Here is a 20,499-nt window from a genome sequence, read left to right as displayed (position 1 = left end):
GCACACACACTCAGAGAGCAGAGCCAGTTGTCAGGTCTCCCTATTACCTGTCTGTGACTTTGTGGTGGCCACGTAGCACTGATTTTGAGGTAGTGATTGATGAAGGGGTGGGAAGGGGGGTAAAAGCTGCTGTCGTCCAAAATCAGAAAGGTTTTTGTTGATCTCCTCTTTTGGCTCCTCATGATCTCGAGCTTCTCGAACTTCTCTGGGATCCTTACTGGTTGCATGCTTGAAAACAAAGACAATTAATAACTGTAATTACACACAAGCAGATCGTCACTGAAACAACATGCCCCCAAAACACCGTTCCTTTCCCCCATAAACTTGCCTTGACCAAGAAAGAAGATAAAGTACAAAGCCTGCCGCCATCAGAGGGCCTGGCGCTGGTGCACGTGTGCCAGGACACCCCTTGGATGACGTGGGCCAGCATCTGCAAGCTCAAAATGGTGTTGACAAGAACGAGGAGGAGGAGGAGTAGAGAGAAGCAGCGACAGTGACTGTATGTGGCACACAAGCCCTGAAATGTTGTCTACCTGGTCCTCCACAGGAAGAGTCTGCTAACACCTGATTTAGGTAAACGTATTGGTTATGGAAGTGCTTTCACGGCCTATCATTTTCAAGGCTGCCCTTGCAACATCCTCCCCAACCCCAATGGCACAACAGATACCCATGCTACATTTTTTAACTTATCTTTTGCTCACAGTTTTACCAATCTCCTAAATCTGTTTTCAGTCTCAGCCTTCCAAGACTCTGGCAGCCTGCAGCACTGTCGTCAGCCCTCATCCTGATTAGCAATGTTGCCTTAGCTCCAGACTGCCTAGACACAGCTAACCCTCTCCCCTCCATCCACTTCCCTAAAATCACCTGCAGCCTCGAAATACTTGGACTTCATATCAAATTCCATTTAACCAAGTTTTGTTACGCACGCAGTAAGGGCAATAACAGTGAAGAAAGAAGCATCCTTCAACAGTGCTGGGAAACAGGATCTCCACATGCAAAACAACAGAGCCGGACTCTCACCACCCGCTACACGCAAACATTAGTTCAGAATGGACCAACGACCTGAACTGTAAAAAAAACTCTAAAACTCTTAGAAGAAAACACAGGAAAAGCTTCATGACACTGGATTTTGCAGTGATTTCTTGGATATGATACCAAAAGCACAGGCAACAAAAGAAAAATCAGATAAATTAGACTTCTTCAAAATTAAAAATTTCTGTTCATCAAAGGATACAATCAACAGAATGAACGCGCAACCTATATAGAATGGGAGAAAGTATTTGCATATCACATATCTGATAAGCGATTAATATCCAGAATACATAAAGAACTCCTACAACTCAGCAACAAAACAAACCACCTGATTAAAAAATGGGCAAAGCATCTGACTACACAGTTCTCCAAAGAAGACATTCAACATGAAAAGATGTTCAACATCACTAATCATCAGGAAAATGCAAATCAAAACCATAGTATCTCCTCACACCATTAGGATGGCTACTATAAAAACCAAAAACTGTCTATTATACCTCAATTAAACACACACACACACACACACACACACACACACACACACAGAAAACAAATGTTGAAAAGGACATGAAGAAATTAGAACCCTTGTGCACTGTTGGTGGGAACATAAAATGGCAGAGTCGCTGTGGAGAACAGTTGGGCAGTTTCTCAAAAAGCTAAACATAGAATTACCATGTGATCCAGCAATCCCACTCTGGATATATACCTAAAAGAACTGAAAACAGAATCTCAAAGAGCTATTTGTACACAACTGTTCATGGCAGTGTCATTCACAACAGCCATGGGGCAGAAGCAACCCAAGGGTCCGCTGACAGGTGAAAGGATAAACAAAATGTGCTCCGGCCACACCACAGAATATTAGCCTTAAAAAGGAGGGAAATCCCAACACCTGCTACAACGTGGATGAACCTGGAGGACACTGCGCTGAGTGAGGACACCATGCTGAGTGAGATCAGCCCCTCACAGGGGGACACATCCTGTAGGAGTGGACACTCACAGGAGGTCCTGGAGGAGTCAGAGCCACAGACATGGAGGGGGGTGGTGGGGTGGGGCTGGGGGAGGGGAGGGTCCATGTGTAACAGGACAGAGTCCAGTCTGGGAAGATGAACACGTTCTGGGGACAGACGGAGGGACGGCTGCACGACAACGTGAATGCGCTCGATGCCCCGGCCCTTAAAAGTGAACCTGCTTGGGGCGCCTGGGTGGCTCAGTCGGTTGGGCGTCCGACTTCGGCCGAGGTCGTGATCTCTCGGTTCATGAGTTCAGGCCCCGCGTAGAACTCTGTTGACGGCTCGGAGCCTGGAGTCTGCTTCGGATTCTGTGCCTTCCTTTCTCTCTGCCCCTCCCCTGCTCATACTCTGTCTCTCAAAAATAAATAAACGTTAAAAACTTTTTTTTTTTAATAAATAAATAAAAATTAAAATTAAAAAAAGTGAGCCTGCTTGGGAGCATGGCCAGTGGCTGACAGCCCAAGGGGACTTACATGGCTCAGCGACCCTGTGTGCTTGTAGCTTGGCTGGGAATGTGGCTCAGCCCTGGAGCGCCCTTCCTTCCTCTCCCAGCCCTACCCTCTTCCCCACCACCTCCACAATTAACCTGCCCTCGGCACACAGTTACTACCCACATGTAACCTGTCAGCTCTGTAAAATTCTTCAGTCTCTCTCAAACATACCAGATCTGTCTCTGAAGTCACTGCTGGAACACAAGAGTCAGAGAATGTTCTTTTCTGTCTCCTACAAACTACCACGCAGAATGTGCAGCCACAGTAACTCTCCGCCTCCACCAGCTAATATAGGCAAATGCAAAAGATGATTTTACAGTATACAGAAACAGGAAGCAAAAATTAAACCTGAGGAGTAAACATTCATATGAGGCTAATTCTCACTTGGGCCCAAAATCTTTAAGATATTGTTTCTGAAAATCTGAAAGAAAAAAAAAATCAAGAGCTGCTGAACTTGGGTGAAGATTCAAGAGCTGCTGAACTTGGGTGAAGATTCTAGACTACCAGGGCTCTACTATCAGACAAAAGCAAAAAAGATAAAAGAGACACGATCTGCTTCCCATGCAGGCAGGATAGTGTCTGACTTCACGGAGGGGTGCCCACTGCTATGACAGAGCCTTGAGCACCCAGGCAGCTTAGGCCTCCCCCACGCAGAGGGGCAGTCATGGGCTGTGAAGAAGGTTACCCGCATCGCCACAGACACAACGGGGTTTGGCTCTTGCTGGCCCTCCCTGCCCCCAGCACTCCACGTCGCCTCTCCAGTTCTGCCTGGAGGCCACTCCCTGAGCCACCAGCCAGGCCCATGTTGGCTCAGTGTGAGCTCTCTCCTTCCAGACACTTAATTCCAGGGGCAACTAACAAGGACCTGCACAACTCTGTCATTCAGAACTGCCTCTCTAACCATGCTGAGGGCTCCAAGAGCAAGGCCACGTCTTTTTTCCAGAACCTAGAGAATACCAGTGGCTGTGTGAAAGTGGACAGGGAGAATGTGGGGACAGCAACACAAAAGAAGGCTAGGGGACCGCCATGCTGAGGCACAATTCAACTAGACTAGTGTCCTGGTCTGCAACACAGGACACAGTAACGAGCGCTTCAATGCAAGGGAAAAAGGTTCCACTTTCTCTGCTCAACAGCGGACAAGTCTAACCCTGTGCTGGCGTTTTCTGACGGTACCGACACTGCATAAGAGAGAGCCTGCTGCCAAGGGGCATAGGCCGTGTGGTGAGAACACACCTTCAGTTTTAACTCTTACAAAGAAAATGGGTTTATTATCACAAGCCTGCAACACTCCTCACTGGAATGATTGATTTTAAAACAATTTTCAATAAAACATGGTCTCCTAAGAAAACCAAGTAAGACTGAACTGGGTTTGCGGGGCAGGGAACCCCAGGGGCAGGAGAAGCCAGGTCTGGAGCCAGGAGGCTCCATATCAGAGGGGACTCCGGTGACCCCACCGGCACAGCTCATCTTGTTGCTACGTCGCTGTGTCCTCCTTCCTCCCATCGGAGCTCAGAGACAGAGGAAGCTTCCAGGTGTGCAGCGGGCAGGGGTGGTCTTCAGGAAATGCATTCTGAAGTCTCAAAAGTCTTTGGTCCTCTGTCCTTACAAGTGACCAGAACGATACGTGTGACCATCAACTGCACACCGCTAACAATTATACTAACTCAGTGCACGACTAACATTCGGATAGGCCTGCACAGTCAAGAGATTTCTTCAAGTTGAATTTCATTTGCCTTTTTTTCCTTAGAGGAATATGTTAGAGTGACAATAAAAGAGCCTCAAGAATAAAAATATACGCACTGGAATAAAATCCTGGAAGTAGGAACAGAATAAAAGTATAATTTCAAGGAGATAAACAAATAATATAAAATTTCAGACAGGCATTTAAAAACGGATAATGGTAAGCCAAAAAATGGCAGGCAAAAATAACGAACATCACCCTGAACCTGGTACCTAATACAAACACTAAAAATGGACCATATATCTAAAGTTCACATAAAAATAAAAAACTCTCTTAAAAACTACAGAAAATCTTGTTACCCAGGGCTAGGTGGAGAGTTCAAAGACACGATGCCAGAAGCACAGGCTGTAAAAGAAACACTGACGATGTGGATTTGGTCAGAAGGAAAAACTTCTGCTCCGGGGAAAACCCTAATAAGAGGGTGAAGACGAGCCACAGACAGAGCGAAAAGTCTGTAAACCGGTCCATGGCAGAGAGCCCACACCCAGAACTCTGAAAGCTCACTAAACAATTAGTTGTAAGACGGGCAAGAGGTATGAGAGACATTTCACCAAAAAGGACACACAGATGTCAAATAAGCACAGGAAAAGATGTCCAACATCATCAGCCATGAGGGGAGTTCAAACTAAAACCATGATGAGGTATCACAGCTACAATAAAAACTAGCGGCAATGCCAAACGCCAGCAACGATGTGAGAAGTTTGGCTGCTCATATACCTTGCTTCCGGGAATGTAAAATGTCGTAGCCTGTCTGGAATCTGGTTTGGCAGTTAACTTATAAAGCTAAATATCGAACTAACATATGACCCCGCCATTGTACTCCTGGATATTTAATCCAGAGAAATGAAAATTTGTCCAAAAAAATTCTGTACATAAATATCCAGAGCAACTTTATTGTAACAGCCCCCAAATGGAAACCCCCAAAAGCCATTCAATCTGTGAGTGGTTAAGTTCTGGGACATCCACACCACAGAAAACCCTGCAACACGAAAAGGAAGGAGCCACTGACACAACGTGGCCAGTCTCATTGGAGCTGAGCCGCTCTCAAAGTCCCCACCTTCTTACAGAACACCTGACGTGCCGTGACTGTGGAGACAGAGAACAGGGGCTGGGGACAGGGTGGTTAGGGATAAAGAGGGACCCTGGGGAGCTGTTTGGTGCTGGGTGTTCACAGAAATCGACATTGTGCTCTAGGCTGCATAAAATGCAGCCGGAGAGACCGGGTGAAGGATATATGGGGGTCTCTCTGTACTACTTTTGCAGCTTCCTGTGAATTCCTAATTATTAAAAAAAAGTTGTTTTTTTTTTAAGTTTTGGGACATATACAAGAATACTGCAAAACATGGCAATCAAGTCAGGGCCAGCAAGTCTGGGAGGGGTGAGGCCCACACTCTGAGACACAGGAGTCAGGGGATGCCCAGCCCCGGCGATCCTAGAGCAGGAATCATGCGGCAGCTATGGAGGCCCAGCAGCACGGGGCAGTCAGCGGTCCAGCCCCACGGAGTGCCCATGGCTCCCGACAATCACCGCAGGCAGGCCACAGGAAATGCAACAAAGCTCACAGTCAGGCAATATAAAACCATGGAAATAGAGATGAGCACACACCCGGGGAGAAAAATCAACACAAACAGGAGGCACTGAGCCCAAACAGGACTCCCACTTGAGGAAATAGGTCTTGCAACAGATTAGAAGGGGCGCCTGGGTGGCTCAGTCTAAGGTTGAGCGTCCACCTTCAGCTCAGGTCATGATCTCACAGTTCGTGGGTCCGAGACCCACATCAGGCTCTGTGCTGACCACTCAGAGCCTGGAGCCTGATTCGGATTCTGTGTCTCCCCTCTCTCTGCCCCTCCCCTGCTTGCGTTCTGTCTCTCTCTCTCTCTCTCTCTCTCTCTCTCACTCAAACATAAAATAAACATTACAAATTTTTTTAAAACAACAGACTATAAAAGAATCTAATGTCCTTTGAAGGACAAGACAAAATATAACTAAATAAACTGGAGATATTAGGTATGCAAAAAACTGTCAAAAGTAAAATCATCATGATATAGAATGAACAGCAAGAAAGTAAAGTGCTAAAGAAGAAATCAAAGCTGGAAAACACAGAAGGAGCCATCTGAGGAGACAAAAGACCCCATGTCCATGTCAAGAGCTCCACAGAAAAAAAAGCTGTGCAAAGCATTTTTCTAGAACTGAGGAAAGACACACATCTCACACCGACAAGGCCCAAGGGGACAGGCCTACTCATGCAACCCTGGAAGGATGCAGAGAGGAAATCACACATGACCCACTAATGACGAACAGTCAGACTCACCAGCAACGCCAGGTACAAGAAATCCCGAGGGAACTAGACCTAGAGCTCATCCCCAGCCAGATCAACACAGAACTGGGAAGACAAAACATGACTATGGACATTCTGAGAAAACGCAGCAGGCACCGAATATTCACTGGTGGCAAAAGCCACCTCACCCAGCATGACACTGGGATCTCGCTGCTTGTTCCCTGCTCCCAGGGGCCTACCATGAAAACAGGGCGTGTCATCAGGATGTCCCTCGTCCCTACCCTCTGTCACACCAAGAAGCTAACCAAGTTCCTGACTACTTCTCTCCAGAGTCAGTGCTCAGCCTTCCTGTGCTGGGATGCAAGCCCCAGGCCCAAAGCAGAGGAGGAGGTCTCCACACGAGCATCTGATGCATCTGGTCTCAGCGGGCAACCGACACCCAAAAGCAGCACAAAGCCCCGAAGGCGGGCTGGGAGGGGTCATCTGCCGGTGGTTCACACCTGAACTGTCAGCAGCCTTTCCTCATCTTCCCAGGCCCACAACCACCTGTGGGGCAACCACTGCCATTTACTGGCCTTTCTCCTTCACGCACAGAGTCCGTCTGCCGTCACCGTGACAAAAGCGAATACAAACAGGAAGGAAACAGCGCAACAGACACGAGAACAGCCCCGTCCCGACGAGGATCGCATTACCAGGCCCAGGATGGATTTTGGCATGGTCTTCCGTGCCCTGTGAACCTTGACATCGGCACCAGGGCCCGAGGGCTTCTTGTCCTCCGTGTCTTTACTCGCTTCCGCAAGCTTGGCCGGTGCTGTGGCTGGCGTCTGAGAAAAAGCACTAGGAGTCCTCCCTTTGCCGGAACCTCCGGGAAGGGTTTTTGCAGCATGACCAGGAAGCGAGGAAGCCAAAGTGCTGGTAATCCGCATGGGCTGTTCCTGCAGGGGTGGTTTATTCAAGAAGTACCCATTGCTCCCGATGACAGAAGTCTGTGTGAAGTCATCTGTGTTGACGTGGTTTTGCTTCCCCGTCTCACTGTCTCTGTCTGAAACCCCATTTTCAGCTATCCGAGCTAGTTTGTTGGTACCGTCCTGTGGGCTGACCGCTGTGTTCTCCTGAGTGTGCTGGGCTGCAGTCACGTGGCTGCTAGCCTCGCTCTTTCCACAGGACCCATTAGCTTCGCCGTCTGAGGCCACGGGGCCCTCTCCTCCCTGCTTCTCCGATGCGCCTCCATCGGCTGCCATAGATATCTCTGTGAACAGAGGAGACGGCGTCAGAGGTTGTGGACCTGCCCTGCCATGACACGACCCACACAACAGTTACCATTTCTCTAGGTGGTCTACATAAAGCTATCCAAGGGAAAATCATTTCACGTCATGTACACAAAGATTTAAGGTCAGAGTAAATGTAAAATGATGTGTTAGGGGCTCCTGGCTGGCTTAGTCAGAAGAGCAAGCTACTCTTGATCTCAGGGTTGTGAGTTAAGCTCCGTGTTGGGTTAAAGAGATCACTTAACAATAAATTTCAAAAGGGGTGCCTGGGTGCCTCAGTCACTTAAGCATCCAACTTCGGCTCAGGCCATGATCTCACGGCTCCTGAGTTTGAGCCCTGCAACAGGCTCTGCACTGACAGTTTGGAGCCTGGAGCCTGCTTCGGATTCTATGTCTCCCTCTCTCTTTGCCCCTCACCAGCTCATGCGCACATTCTCTCTCTCTCTCTCTCTCTCTCTCTCTCTCAAAAATAAATACTTTAAAAAATTAATTTAAAAATAAAAATTAAAAAATCTTTTAAATCTAAGAAAATAAAATAAAATGTCTTAGACATTAATTTTGGAAGTTAGTTGGTTAAAGTCTAGAGAAGGCCAAACCCTGAACAGGGGAATCTGCCCTGAGCTCAGACATGCTGGCTATCTGTCCATCCTGTGTGGGAGGTACACTAAGGGCCTGCAGTCCTGCCTTGGGGGACACAGTGTAAAACCAGAAGCACAAGATAAACACTCCTCAAGATTCCAAAATATTACACGGATTTGCATATCCACCAGGAACAAACACACCACTGTAAAATAAAACTGTTTAAAGATAGAAAGGTTTCAGAAGTAGCTTCACAAGAACAAACTTAAAGAAAATGGGTAATAAACCAGAAAAAGGGTCCTATTTTCAGTATATCAGTCAGAAAGCCCATTACAAACCCCTGGACTACAAGCCTATCCTCTATAAGAGCTCGGTCTCCCAGGACAGTTCTGACAGACCTTGTCTGGGACCAGTTATATATAAATGCCTTTTAATATCAGAAAATCTACAAAGATATGTAACCTCATGGCAGACCAAAGCAGAAAGCCCATGACTACACTATGGATGCAGAGAGAGCTTCGGTCAAGTTCAAGACTCTACCCATCCCAGTCCCTTTACTCCAATAACTCTCACGGGAGACCCCATCGTTATGATACTGTCTGTCCCTCTGCCCTAGAGTGTCAGGTCTGCAAGGAGAGTTCTGTCTGTCTATCCACGACATGCCCTGAGACAGAAACAGGGCCTGGGACACAGTATGAGCACAGTAAATACTTCCTAAATGATTACACAACTATAAATTAAGGGTTTTCATTTAAAGTTTATTTCCTTATTTTTGAGAGAGATAGGGAGAGAGAGGATCCCAACCAGGCACCGTGCTGACAGCATGCAGCCGGGCGTGGGGCTCACACCCACAAACTGTGAGATCAAGAGTCGGACACTCAACCGACTGAGCCGCCCAGGTGCCTCTCCACCACCTTATTCTAAAATATTGAGGGAAGAACAATTTTCCCCAACACCAAAGTAAATTATGAAAAAGAACAGCAAAGGCACAGGGAGACAGGTTCCCTCCCCTGGAGAAGGGTACCACAGGCCTCTCCACTACCCCACCACAAGAGGAGCTGGGGTGCCTGCTGGTCACAGCAGGGTCGTGGACAGCAGCCCAAGGGGGTGGGCTGGACAGAAGGTAGATTTCCCAGGTCACAGCTTAGACCTGCTGGTTCTGAATTTCTGAAGGTGGGCTCCACACATCTGGGCCTCACCGAGACCTCCAGTGGCTCATCCACAAATCTGAGTTTGAGAAACACTTGTCTTAGGAGGTCCGAAAACCTCAAAGCTGACAAGGGAAAACGTAGAGAACAGATCTGTGACCTAGAAACAGGGAAAAGCTTTGTTATTCATCAAAAGCATAAGTTGTAACAGTAACAAGAAAAGATAAATGTGATTACACAGAATGATGTAACAAGATATAGGTATCTGGTCTCTGCCCCTGGCTCCTGACACAGCTCAGGAAGGGACTCTGGATGCGCTCTTGGATGGGGCTGGTCACCAGAAACACAAAGTCACAGTAAGAAGCTTGGACTCCATCCTCCAGAGAGGGGAGAGGGGCCGCAGACTGAGTTAATAATGCATCATGCTTACATGAGGACACCGCCACAGAAATCCCCGAACCACAGGGTTCGGAGAGCTTCCAGGTGGGCGAACACACCCACATGGGGAGGACGGTACGCCCAGAGAGGGTAGCGAAGCTCTGCAGCCCTTCCCCAGTACCCTGTCCCATGCATCACTCCCACTGGGCTGTTCCTGAGTTCTGTAAGTGTTCCAGCAAATTACCAAACTCGAGGAGAGCGTTGTGGGAATCTCCAATTCACAGCCCACCAGTCAAAGTCGTGTGTGCCCTGGGGACCCTCTGCTTAGGACTGGCATCTGAAGCGGCGGCAGCTTTGCGGGACCGAGCCCCTGACCTGTGGGATCAGCCCTGAGTCCAGGGAGACAGTATTGGAACTGAGTTGCTTGTGGGACACCCAGCTGGTGTCACAGAGAGCTGGAGACCTGCCTGGTGTGGGAAAGCCCACGGGCATGGTGTTGGCTTGTCCTGAGAGTCTGGTAAAGAAGGGAAGGGCAGTGTTCCTCTCAGAGGTCGGAACTGTAGCTACCTGCCATTGCTACCAGTATCTGGCCAGAGCCACCAAGCAAGAAAAAGTAACAAAGGGTGCTGGGGTCAGAAAGAAGCAGCAACATTCATTCCTAACTGACATGATCCCATGTAGAAAATCCAAAGTAACCAACAAGTAAGCTGCCAGAACCAAAGGCAGAGTTTAGAGAGACTGATTATAGAAATGAAACCTAATCTAAACTGTATACCTTATATAAAAATTAATTCAAAATGGAAAAGAAATGTAAGTGTAAAACTATGAAACTTTTAAGAAAAAAAAAAAAAAACTGAAAAAAATCTTCAGGATCTAGGGGTAGGCAAGACATCTTATCCTTGACACCAAAGCACAATCCCTAAAAGGAAAAGCAATAAACTAGACTTCATCAAGAGTAAAATTTCTCAAAACTAAACAGCAGCAACTCCAAACAACAAGGAGACCGCGCTTGACAGCCACGGATGGGAATAATTACCAACACAGACAAGGACAGGACATCACCGCCGTGCACCGCACTATTGCTGCAGTGGTTCTGGAAAGTTTTGGCAGCTTCTTCCAGGACTAAACACGCACTTAGCACGTGACAGCAGATGTGGTCATGGGCATTTACCCCAGAAAAATGGAAAGCTGCGCCCAAACCAAGATGAACACACATGTTCACAGTGGCTTTACTGCAGCCGCTGAGAACTGGAAACAGCCCAGATGTCCTTCAGAGAGTGAAAGGTTAGACAGATGTAGTCCATCCACACCACAGACTCCTACTTCAGAAAAGAAAGGAACAAACTGCTGACATGTGAAGTAACCTGGACAAATCCCCCAGGAAATGATGCTGAGTGAAAAAAGTCAATGCCAGAAGGCAGCACTCAGTACGACCCCATCGACAGAACACTTGTGAAAGGACAAAACCATGGCACTAGGGCCCAGACTCGCAGCCAGGGCGTAACTGCAGGGGGCCATGGGGGAGGAGCCCCTGCACCATGAAGTGCTCTGCATCTGGCAGTGGGAGGGCACACAAACCTACACTGTGATGACGGACCAGGGATAAATGCACACGTGTGCGAGTAAAGCCAGGGAACCCGAGGAACCCAATACGCAGATTGTATCGACGTCCATATCCTGGTTGCGCTGTCATTACAGTTATGCCAGATGTCACTACTGGGGGAAACTGGGAAAAGGATACATGGGCTCTCTCTGTATTAGTTCTTATCAATGCACGTGGACCTCAATTACCTCAAAGTTCAGTCACAAAAAGATAAAGTGCAATGGAAAACTGGAAAGTAAAATTTTAGACACACCATTTACAACAGCATAAGCAAATACAGAAGAATCATGGCAACACCTGTACACCGAAAACAGTAACGTGTGGCTAAGAAAATTTTAAGAAAAGGAAAATAAATGGAGATATAAAATGGCTTGTCCATGAAACAGAAGACTCAATATCGAGTCTTACACGTGAGTCAAGGAGCTGAGCTCTGACCCGGTGAAGAAAAGAATTCTCAGTGATGGGCATTCAGCAGAGATCCCGAACAGCTAACACCTTACTAGTAGGACTGAGCTACACCTGCTACCTGAGAAACGTTTCTCACACAACAGCAACAAACCAATTATTAACTGAAGGTTACTCTATTTCAGTGCTAAAAATGCTTACAAACAAACCAGTAAGAGGCCAAATTTGTCTGTGAATTAATCAATCAAGTGCCCTGGAAAAGCCCAACAATCTATTAGGGAACAGGGAGGTAGGGGAGACAACCAAACATAACATCGTGTTCAAGCCACAACAATATTATTCAAAACATCTAACCAAAATCACAAGACCTGTGAGGAAAAAGAGAATCCACAATGGAGAGAAAAGTCAGGCAATGAAACACCCAGACAGCGGCACCTGGCTACCTCAGTCAGTGGAGTCTGTGACTCTGGACCCTTGGACTTGTGGGTTTAAGCCCCACATTGGGTGTAGAGATTACTTAAAAATAAAATCTTTAAAACCAAAACCACAAACACCCAGACATGACAGCAATGGTGGAAGCAGAAGGTACAGGCATTCCAACAGCTATTCCAGCACTGAACAGCATTTAAGGACAATAGGAGGCACCGGCACCACAGCCATCCGTCCACACGGACAACTGATTTTCAACAAGAGTGCAAGGACAACTCAACAGGGAAAGAACAGTCCTTTCAACAGATGGTACTGGGACAACTGGGTATCCACTCACAAAGGAATGAAGCCGCACCCCTATGTCACTCCATGTACAAAAATTAACTCAAAATGGATCAAAGACCTAGCTATAAGAGATAAAATTATAAAGCTCTAAGAAGAAAACACAGGCATAAATCTTTGTGACCTTCTATCAAACAATGGTTTCTTAAATGTTACACCAAATGCAAAAGGAGCCAAAGAAAAAACAGATAAACTGGATTTCATCAAAATGAAAAACTTCTGTGCTTCAAAGAGACACCATCAGAAAAACTGAAAAGACAAGCCACAGAATGGGAGAAAATATCTGCAAACTATATCTGCTAAGAAACTAGTATCTATGATATATAAGGAACTCTGACAATTCAACAATAAAAATCAATAAGCAATTTAAAAAGCAGGCAAAGGATCTAAAATGATACTCATCTGAAAACATACAAAGGGCGAATAAGCACATGAAAAGATGCTCAGCATCACTAATCATCTGGAAAATACATATCAAAACCACAATCAGACACCAGTTTGTACCCGCCCACTCAGATGGCTATAATCAAAATCACAGCCAGTAACAAGAGCTGACAGGAAGTAGAGGAACCGGACCCCTCCCACCCTGCTGGTGTGAGTGTAAAATGTATCCCTGCTGTGGAAATCAGTCTAACAATTCCTCAAAAGGAAGTCAAGACCTTGGCTCAGGGACAGTGTGTGAGAGAGGAAAATGGCACCTAGCATTATTTATCCACAACTTCTATCAGAAAAGGTCCCAGGAGGGGAGCCAGGGAGGGAAAAAGAAGAGTTGGAGACCGTGGGTGCCCATGAAAGAGGACACTTCAAGGAGTGGAGGGGAGCACAGTACCATGAAGAAACCCTCAGGCAGGTCTTAAGAGATCCCACCTGGATGAGGTCCCCCCAAGGCCCAAAGTGAGGGCAGGATGCAGGGCAGGACCACAACCCTCATTCGATCACGATCACGCAGGTGCCTGACTGGGTCAGACCTGAACTGGGGGCCCCCCAGAGAGCAGGGTTCCCACTGGGGAGGAAGTGAGGCTTGGAAATGGTCAGAGGAAGCGAAGCAGACACTGCTCAGCTTCGCAACCCACCTTGCTCCCAGGAGCCCCTAGAACTCTACTGGAATCGGAAGCAGCTCTGTTACAAAGGTGTGTCAGTGCAGCACGTCATGCAGAGAAAGACAGCCTGCCCTGTGGCCTGGCCGCCGGAGCACCCGCATTCCACGCTCACCCACGGTGGCCCTTGGCTGTGTGCACAGTGCTCACGTGAGGCGACTATGTGGATGTGAAAAGGTGTCACAGCAGCTCCTGGACTGCCTGAGAAGCAGACAGGGGCTGCAGCAATGCATGCTGGGTGGCCACGCTGCAGCTCAGGAAGGGCACGGAAGGGCAGCCACCAGCGTCGGCGGCAAGGTGGTACTCGGCAGGCCATCCCACCACCGCCGGGATGGCCTGCAAGGCATCGGGGGCACTCAGAGGCACACCCACCAAGACACACAGGTCAGTGATGGGACGCTGCGGGCCAACCCGCGGGGCCCGGTAAGACGGGCCCCTGCTCTCCACTCATCTCTCCTGCCGTGCACACAACAGCAGTCTCACCAGCCACTGCCGGCGCCTCCGCACACCATCGTCTCTACGTTCTCGGGGGAGGGGATAAGCCGCCAGTCTGGCGGCCTGGGTGACCTTGGCCCAGCAGTGCGCCCCGCCTCAGCTCCCCCTCCTCTGAGGAGAGACAGAACCACACAGCACCGGCTGGCATGCGGCCAGAACACCAGGAGTGCCCGCGGCAGCCACCAGCTTCAGTGAGGAGGGACAGTGACGATCGTGGGCAGGTTCCTCCCGCGCTAACCTTCCGAGGCTGCTGGGATGATGCCGTGATACGTTGCTCAGCCCCAGTGCCCGTGTGGCAGGCAGTCCAGGGCGGCTCGCCCATCTCCCCTGACAGACAGCCAAACGAAATCCCGTGTCTGCATCGCTCCCGAGCCATCAGCCTCATAGTGTCCGGCCAGGACGCGGCTCTGCAAAGTGAACTTCTCGGCAGCCCTCGCGTGGCTCATGTGTGACACAGCAGGACTCACTTGTCAGAGTCTATTCCGTAGCCCTAACCAACAGAGCAGAGTGCCTCCCACCGTGGCTCCTCACAGGGCTTCTGCTCTGCAAACGCCCCTTCTTCAGCCTCCCTGCACCTCCTGGCAACCCTGCTGTGTTCCAAGCCTCTAGTTTTACCTTGCCCAGAATGTCACACAAATGGAGTCACAGAGTACGTGGCCTGTGGGTTCGGCTTCCTTCACTTAGCAAAACACACTGAGTATCGTCTGTGCTGCCGTGAGAACAAAGCTGCCCCTTCTTCTGAGGTGCTGAGCACCGCCCGCCGTGTGCACGCCACAGGCCATAACCAGGTGATGCGCACCTGGGCACTTCCGCTTTGAGCGCCAGAAATAAAGCTGCCATAAACCTCACCACGACCCTTCTCACTTTCGACTTCCTGGGTGCACTTGAAGATAAGCACCTACCAGGTGTTTGCTTTTCACTCTTGGGTAAAGGCTCCCTTCTCTAGCAGATCTAGGTGTGTGCATTTGTGTCCACCTGGGGATGGGACACGGGAAGCCACGCAGTAACCCAAGTAAAAGCAAAGAAGTTGGGAGCCGGGGACAGGTGAGGAGACACCAGAGCGATGGGTCTTCTGGCCACTTCTCCCGAAGCGGCAAACTGCGCCCTTACCTTCCCTCAGCAGCTCTGTTTTCATGCAGCAATCCTGCTTCGTCTCCCCCTTCGCCGGAACTGCCTGCTAAAGAAGAAACAGCCATCAGCCTGGATTCACCCACAGGCAGACTAAGCAATTCGCCAACACGACTTCTCTAGATGGACGTGGTATCTGGATCCTGACAGAAACTCACTGTCAGGTGACTGCACAGTTAGGACATATTCAAACCAGCAGATACCAGTCACCTCCAGGAGGGAGAATGACACTCTGAAAGCAGCCCAAGGAAACTTCTACTTTACCTGCATTTTAGGAGACAGTTTCTTAATAATAAGAATGTGTTCACGCATCACTTACATAATTAGAAATCTCAAAAGTTTTGACTGTTACTGGAATGCTATAAATTGTATCAAAGTGCATTCTGCTGCTGATGACAATTCAACTAAGTATTTCAAATGAACAAAAACCTACAAAAAACTACAGAAATGGATAAATCAAGAAAATTCAATAAAAACGTCAATCATTAAATATTTGCTCTACTATGCGGAGGCATGAATTACACAACGTCTCTTGGAATTGTTTTTTAAAAATTCTTGCCTTAGGGAGAGTTAGAGTCTGGCTGGAGAAGCACACACAAAACACTCCTGATGGGGTCCCTGCAGGTGCAGCAGCCGCTGCCACCACGAGTCCATGGAGAAGCAGAAGGGGCAGACGCAGGCCCCCTCCAGGCCCCCTACTTACAACTTTCAGAAGCTAAGGGCAAAACCCCCAAAACACGTGTCTAACTTCCGTAACACATTCTCCAAAAGACACCACAAAACATTCTCAGGACATTCCTACAGAACCTTGAGGTCCCTGATTTCCCTGAATGCCAAGCACGGCTCCTAAGAGCAGTGGCAGCGCCCCACCCTGTCGCCCTGGACCACCAACCCACCTCAAGTGTGCACAGCAGCCTCCCGCCCTGTGACGTCCCTTCTTCTTCAGTGTTTCCAGAATGTTCCCCCCAGCAGTTCCTAAACAGAGCTGATTTCATCTCCCCGGGTAGACAGGATGAGAGGGGGCGTGAGCATGGCTCAGCTCCCCCTACTGCCCTCCCACCTTCCCCTGGAGCACCACACGTGGCCCCACTGGTGGTTTTCAGAGTCTAAGTAGTGGACCCCCTTCTGTAATCCCTCTTAAACACTCCTGCCACAGGAAGCCAGAATTCGGTGCCAGGCACCAAGTTAAAATCCAGGAACTCAGAGACTTTCTCCCAGAAGGTGGGGAATATGTCCTTGCAGGGAGGGATCAAAGCTGGATGTGTCCCTCCTCAAAGCCCAGGGTCTTCCTAGGTGTTCATCATGGGCAGCAAAGTCGCAGGGCCCAGCCTCTGATCCTCCTTCCACACTCTGACCCCAGCTTCCTGTCCCCGGACCCTGCGGCCTCTCAATAGGCCAATCTCCCCCTTATCAGAAGGCCTCTCCTGGACCCTGCCTCGCCGGCCCCCTGGCACTCACCACCATCAAACATACCACCCAGCCTGTCTGCCCCACCAGCATGCAAACTCTGGCTCCACAGGAGGGGCCTGTCCTGTTCTCTGACATATCCCCGAAGTGTCGGCAATGCCCGGCGTGCAGAAGGAGCCGATGAGCATGTGGCCACAGAACTACTGGGGCCTTTCTAAGAGGACTGAGTAAGAAAGGCCACTGGGCCCACTTCCATGTCTGCTTTCCACACAGCTACACACCTGTGTAGATTCTCTGGAACAACCTAGAGGCCCACAGCCAGTGTCTGCCGCATGAATAAAGGAGGCTGAGTGGTAGCCACTCTAACCCCTGACGGGTGAGGGCAGAGCAGGGCACGGCCAGTGTGAACGTCTGAAAGTCCAAAAGCCCAGGGACTGAGCCCAATGATGAGCTCAGCCCACAACTGAAGCAGGAAGAACAAAAATCTCCCAAATTCAGATGCTCTCTGTGGACCGAACCTATGTATGCTAACAAGAGGGAACATGGCTGTCATCACCTTCTCACAAGAGCCGGCAATCCACAAAATCAACACCAAACCAGGAGAGGGGTGAGGACGGAACACGGAGCCCAAACCAGTGACAAACTCCTGTACTGGCAACAGCAGAACCAAACAGAACTTCAAGCCTGCCTGCGGTCCGCGTCGGGGTGGGGGCTGTGAGAACGGCCGGGGTCTCACAGGAGGAGGATAAGGATGCTGGCTCTAGAGCACGGGGCGGCGGGGAGGAAAGCAGCTGACAGTTGCACGCACAGCTGACGCTCTGGACACTGCACCGCACGGCCCCGAAGCAAGGACACCTCGGCAGCAACAAGCACACCACGCACAGAATCTTGGTTCCTCTCTACCACTTCCCACCGAGAGGACTGAGGCTCCTGGAAGAGAGAGAACCAATTCCAGGTGAGGGCAAGGAAAGTTCCAGACTCTCAGACTCCTAGAGCATGAGGTGCTGCATCACACTGTTGTCCACCCTCATATCTCTGGCCCCGAGATTTCCTACCAGCTGAGTAGAAGTCTCTCTGTGGGCTAAGCCTTTTGTGGCTACGCTGGGGCCGGCACAACACGCCCCGGTTGCTGGGCGGACACAGACCTGACATCACCGAGGAGCCGCCAGTGAGACAGCTTCACAGGGCTGACTGGCACATGTCTCCATCTTTAATCAACTATCAACATTTAAAAGTAGGAGCGTGAGGTGCCTGGGTGGCTCAGTCGGTTGAGCGTCCGACTCCTGATTGCAGCTCAGGTCATGATCTCATGGTTGCGGGATCGAGCTCCAAGTTGGGTTGTGCACTGGGCGTGGAGCCTGCTTGAGATCCACTCTCTCTCCCTCGGTCCCTCCCCCGCTCTCGAGCTGTCTTTCTCTCTCAATCTCTCAAAAAAAAAAAAAAAAAAAAAAAGTAGGAGAGTTTACAAAGAATCTGGGTTTCGAGAGTCTGGGGAAATAAGAAGCCCGGGCAGAGCCCGAGGAAGGGCTCCTGGACTCCCTAACAGAGCCCTTGACCTCTGTATGTGGACCCAGGAAAACCCTCTCCTGCCCCCCTCTAAGCTCACCAGCAGCGCCTGATGTCCCTCCCAGGGTCAGGTCTTGGCCAGGCATCTCAGAAAGTAGGCAGGGGGCCACCTAACCCCATCTAATCCCAGCCCCCTGACCTCCTACAGCCCATCCAGGGTCAGGCCCAGATGCTCAGGCCTTGCCCCCACTCCCAGCCCATCACAGCTACACCCCAACCACCCACCTCTAGCCTATCCCCACAACCCACTCTCAAATAGGAGTTCTCTGGGGTCCCAAGACCCTTCCAGGGGTCCAAGAGGTCAAAGCTAGCTAGCTTCATTGTAATACTAGGAGCCTACCTGCCTGTTTCACTGTGCTTACTTGGGTACCTTAGGAGCCAAAATGGCAGCACCAAATTAAACTTTTTATTTTTTTAATTTTTATTTATTGATTGATTTATTAATAATTTATTGTCAAGTTAGCTAACATATAGTGTATACGGTGTACTCTTGGCTTTAGGAGTAGATTCCCGTGGTCCATCCCTCACATACAACACACGGTGCTCATCCAAACAAGTGCCCCCTTTAATGCCCGTCTCCCATTTTCCCTGCCCCACCCTCATCACCCCTGAGTTTGTTTTCTGTATTTAAGAGTCTCCTATGGTTTGCCTCCCTCTGTTTGTAACTTATTTTTCCTTCCCCTCCCCTACGGTCTTCTGTTAGGTTTCTCAAATTCCACGTATGAGTGAACACACATAATATCTGTCTTTTTCTGACCAAAGTAAACTCCTAAGTGACTGCATTCTTCAACGCTATGCACTCAGGGCGGAAAAGCCAACCTCACCTGGGCATGCCCTTGTTGAGGCGGTGCAATCAGCAGTCTCCCCACGGGCCTTCTCATGAAGGCAGCAGACAAGAGGTAAGCAAGCAGCAATCCAGTCTGCTGGCCGCTCGGGAGAGGCCCGGGGCAGGCGCCGGGCTGAGTGTCACTCACTGGGTGTCTGCATTTGGAAGAACTGGCGAGATCCATGGCTACGCACGTGTGGATGCAGGCCAAACATGTTCTCAAAATAAACACAGTGAGCCCACGACCTCAAAGAAAAACCAACAGTGTGTGTTGCCAATGTTAAAATTCTAGCTTCTGACTGGAAATTAGAATTTGGGTAAATGTGTATCTATCTGCCCCATGAGCTTCACAGCTGCTGGACACTTAAAGACTTTTGATGACAGAAGAGACGTTAATAAGAAAATACAATTTTCTGATCTCGGATGACGAAATGTGCCAACATTTGGAAGATCCCCACAATTTAGTGAGCCAGTGTTTCCCAAATGAGCAGTACCTAATCTTTATTTTTTTAAATTTTTTTTAACGCTTATTTATTTTTGAGAGAGACAGAATGCGAGCGGGGGAGGGACAGAGAGAGAGCGACACACAGAATCCGAAGCAGGCTCCAGGCTCTGAGCTGTCAACAGCACAGAGCCCGACCCAGGGCTCAAACTCACGAGCTGTGAGGTCATGACCTGAGCCGAAGTCAGATGCTTAACCAACTAAGCCACCCGGTGCCCCAAGCAGTACCTAATCTTTAAAACCACACATGACAGGAAGGTGCACTGAGATGCAAGGCCAACCATGGGTTTAAACCTCACAGGGAAGGAAGGCCATCGACATTCTGCTTTGCCCCATCAGGTTCTGGCACACTACAGCCAGCAACACATCCGGAATTATCTAAAAGGCTCACGTGTCTACACGAGGCTGGATCTTCCTCACATACTGCAACCAAACAGCACATCCCTGCAGTCAGAAGCCAGACAAGAAAGAGATACAACAACCTGTAAAGCAATGCCACACTTCTGTGGTTCTGTTTTAGAAAATAGTTATTTTTCACAGAAATCATTCACTTTAACATGTAAACAACAGGTTACAGGTTTACTTTTGTTATTTTTAAGTAAATATGGGTTTTTGTAAAGCTTCAGTTTTCATTTATGTTTTGGTCAATACCAGTAGATAGAACTCACATAAACAAGAGCCCTCTGGGGTCCTAAACAGCTTTTAGGGTTGTTGACTGGCCTTGAGGCCAAGCCATACGTCAAGGACACCAAGCTCCCCCACATCACAGGCCTG

General features: G+C 49.2%; 1 protein-coding gene across 8 annotated transcripts in view; it reads right to left on the bottom strand.

Annotated features, from left to right (window-relative positions):
- Window positions 1–20,499, bottom strand: part of EHMT1 (euchromatic histone lysine methyltransferase 1) — a 151,555-nt gene that overhangs the window by 70,463 nt on the left and 60,593 nt on the right. For 6 of the 8 annotated variants that reach the window (XM_019438337.2, XM_053908618.1, XM_053908619.1 and 3 more), the window contains 3 exons: window positions 15,407–15,473; window positions 7,245–7,801; window positions 48–228 (listed from right to left, as the gene is read on the bottom strand). In XM_019438337.2, coding sequence (XP_019293882.2) covers window positions 48–228; window positions 7,245–7,801; window positions 15,407–15,473 — 805 coding nt within the window. Of the gene's footprint in view, window positions 1–47; window positions 229–7,244; window positions 7,802–15,406; window positions 15,474–20,499 lie in introns of those variants that run through there. The other 2 variants (XM_019438338.2, XM_019438340.2) reach the window with 2 other exon arrangements.

This window comes from Panthera pardus, unplaced genomic scaffold (genome assembly GCF_024362965.1).
Source record: "Panthera pardus isolate Hobbes unplaced genomic scaffold, ASM2436296v1 HiC_scaffold_20, whole genome shotgun sequence".
NCBI classification, from domain to species: domain Eukaryota; kingdom Metazoa; phylum Chordata; class Mammalia; order Carnivora; family Felidae; genus Panthera; species Panthera pardus.
The sequence above is the reverse complement of the archived record's forward strand: the minus strand, read 5'-3'. Positions and strand labels throughout refer to the sequence as shown.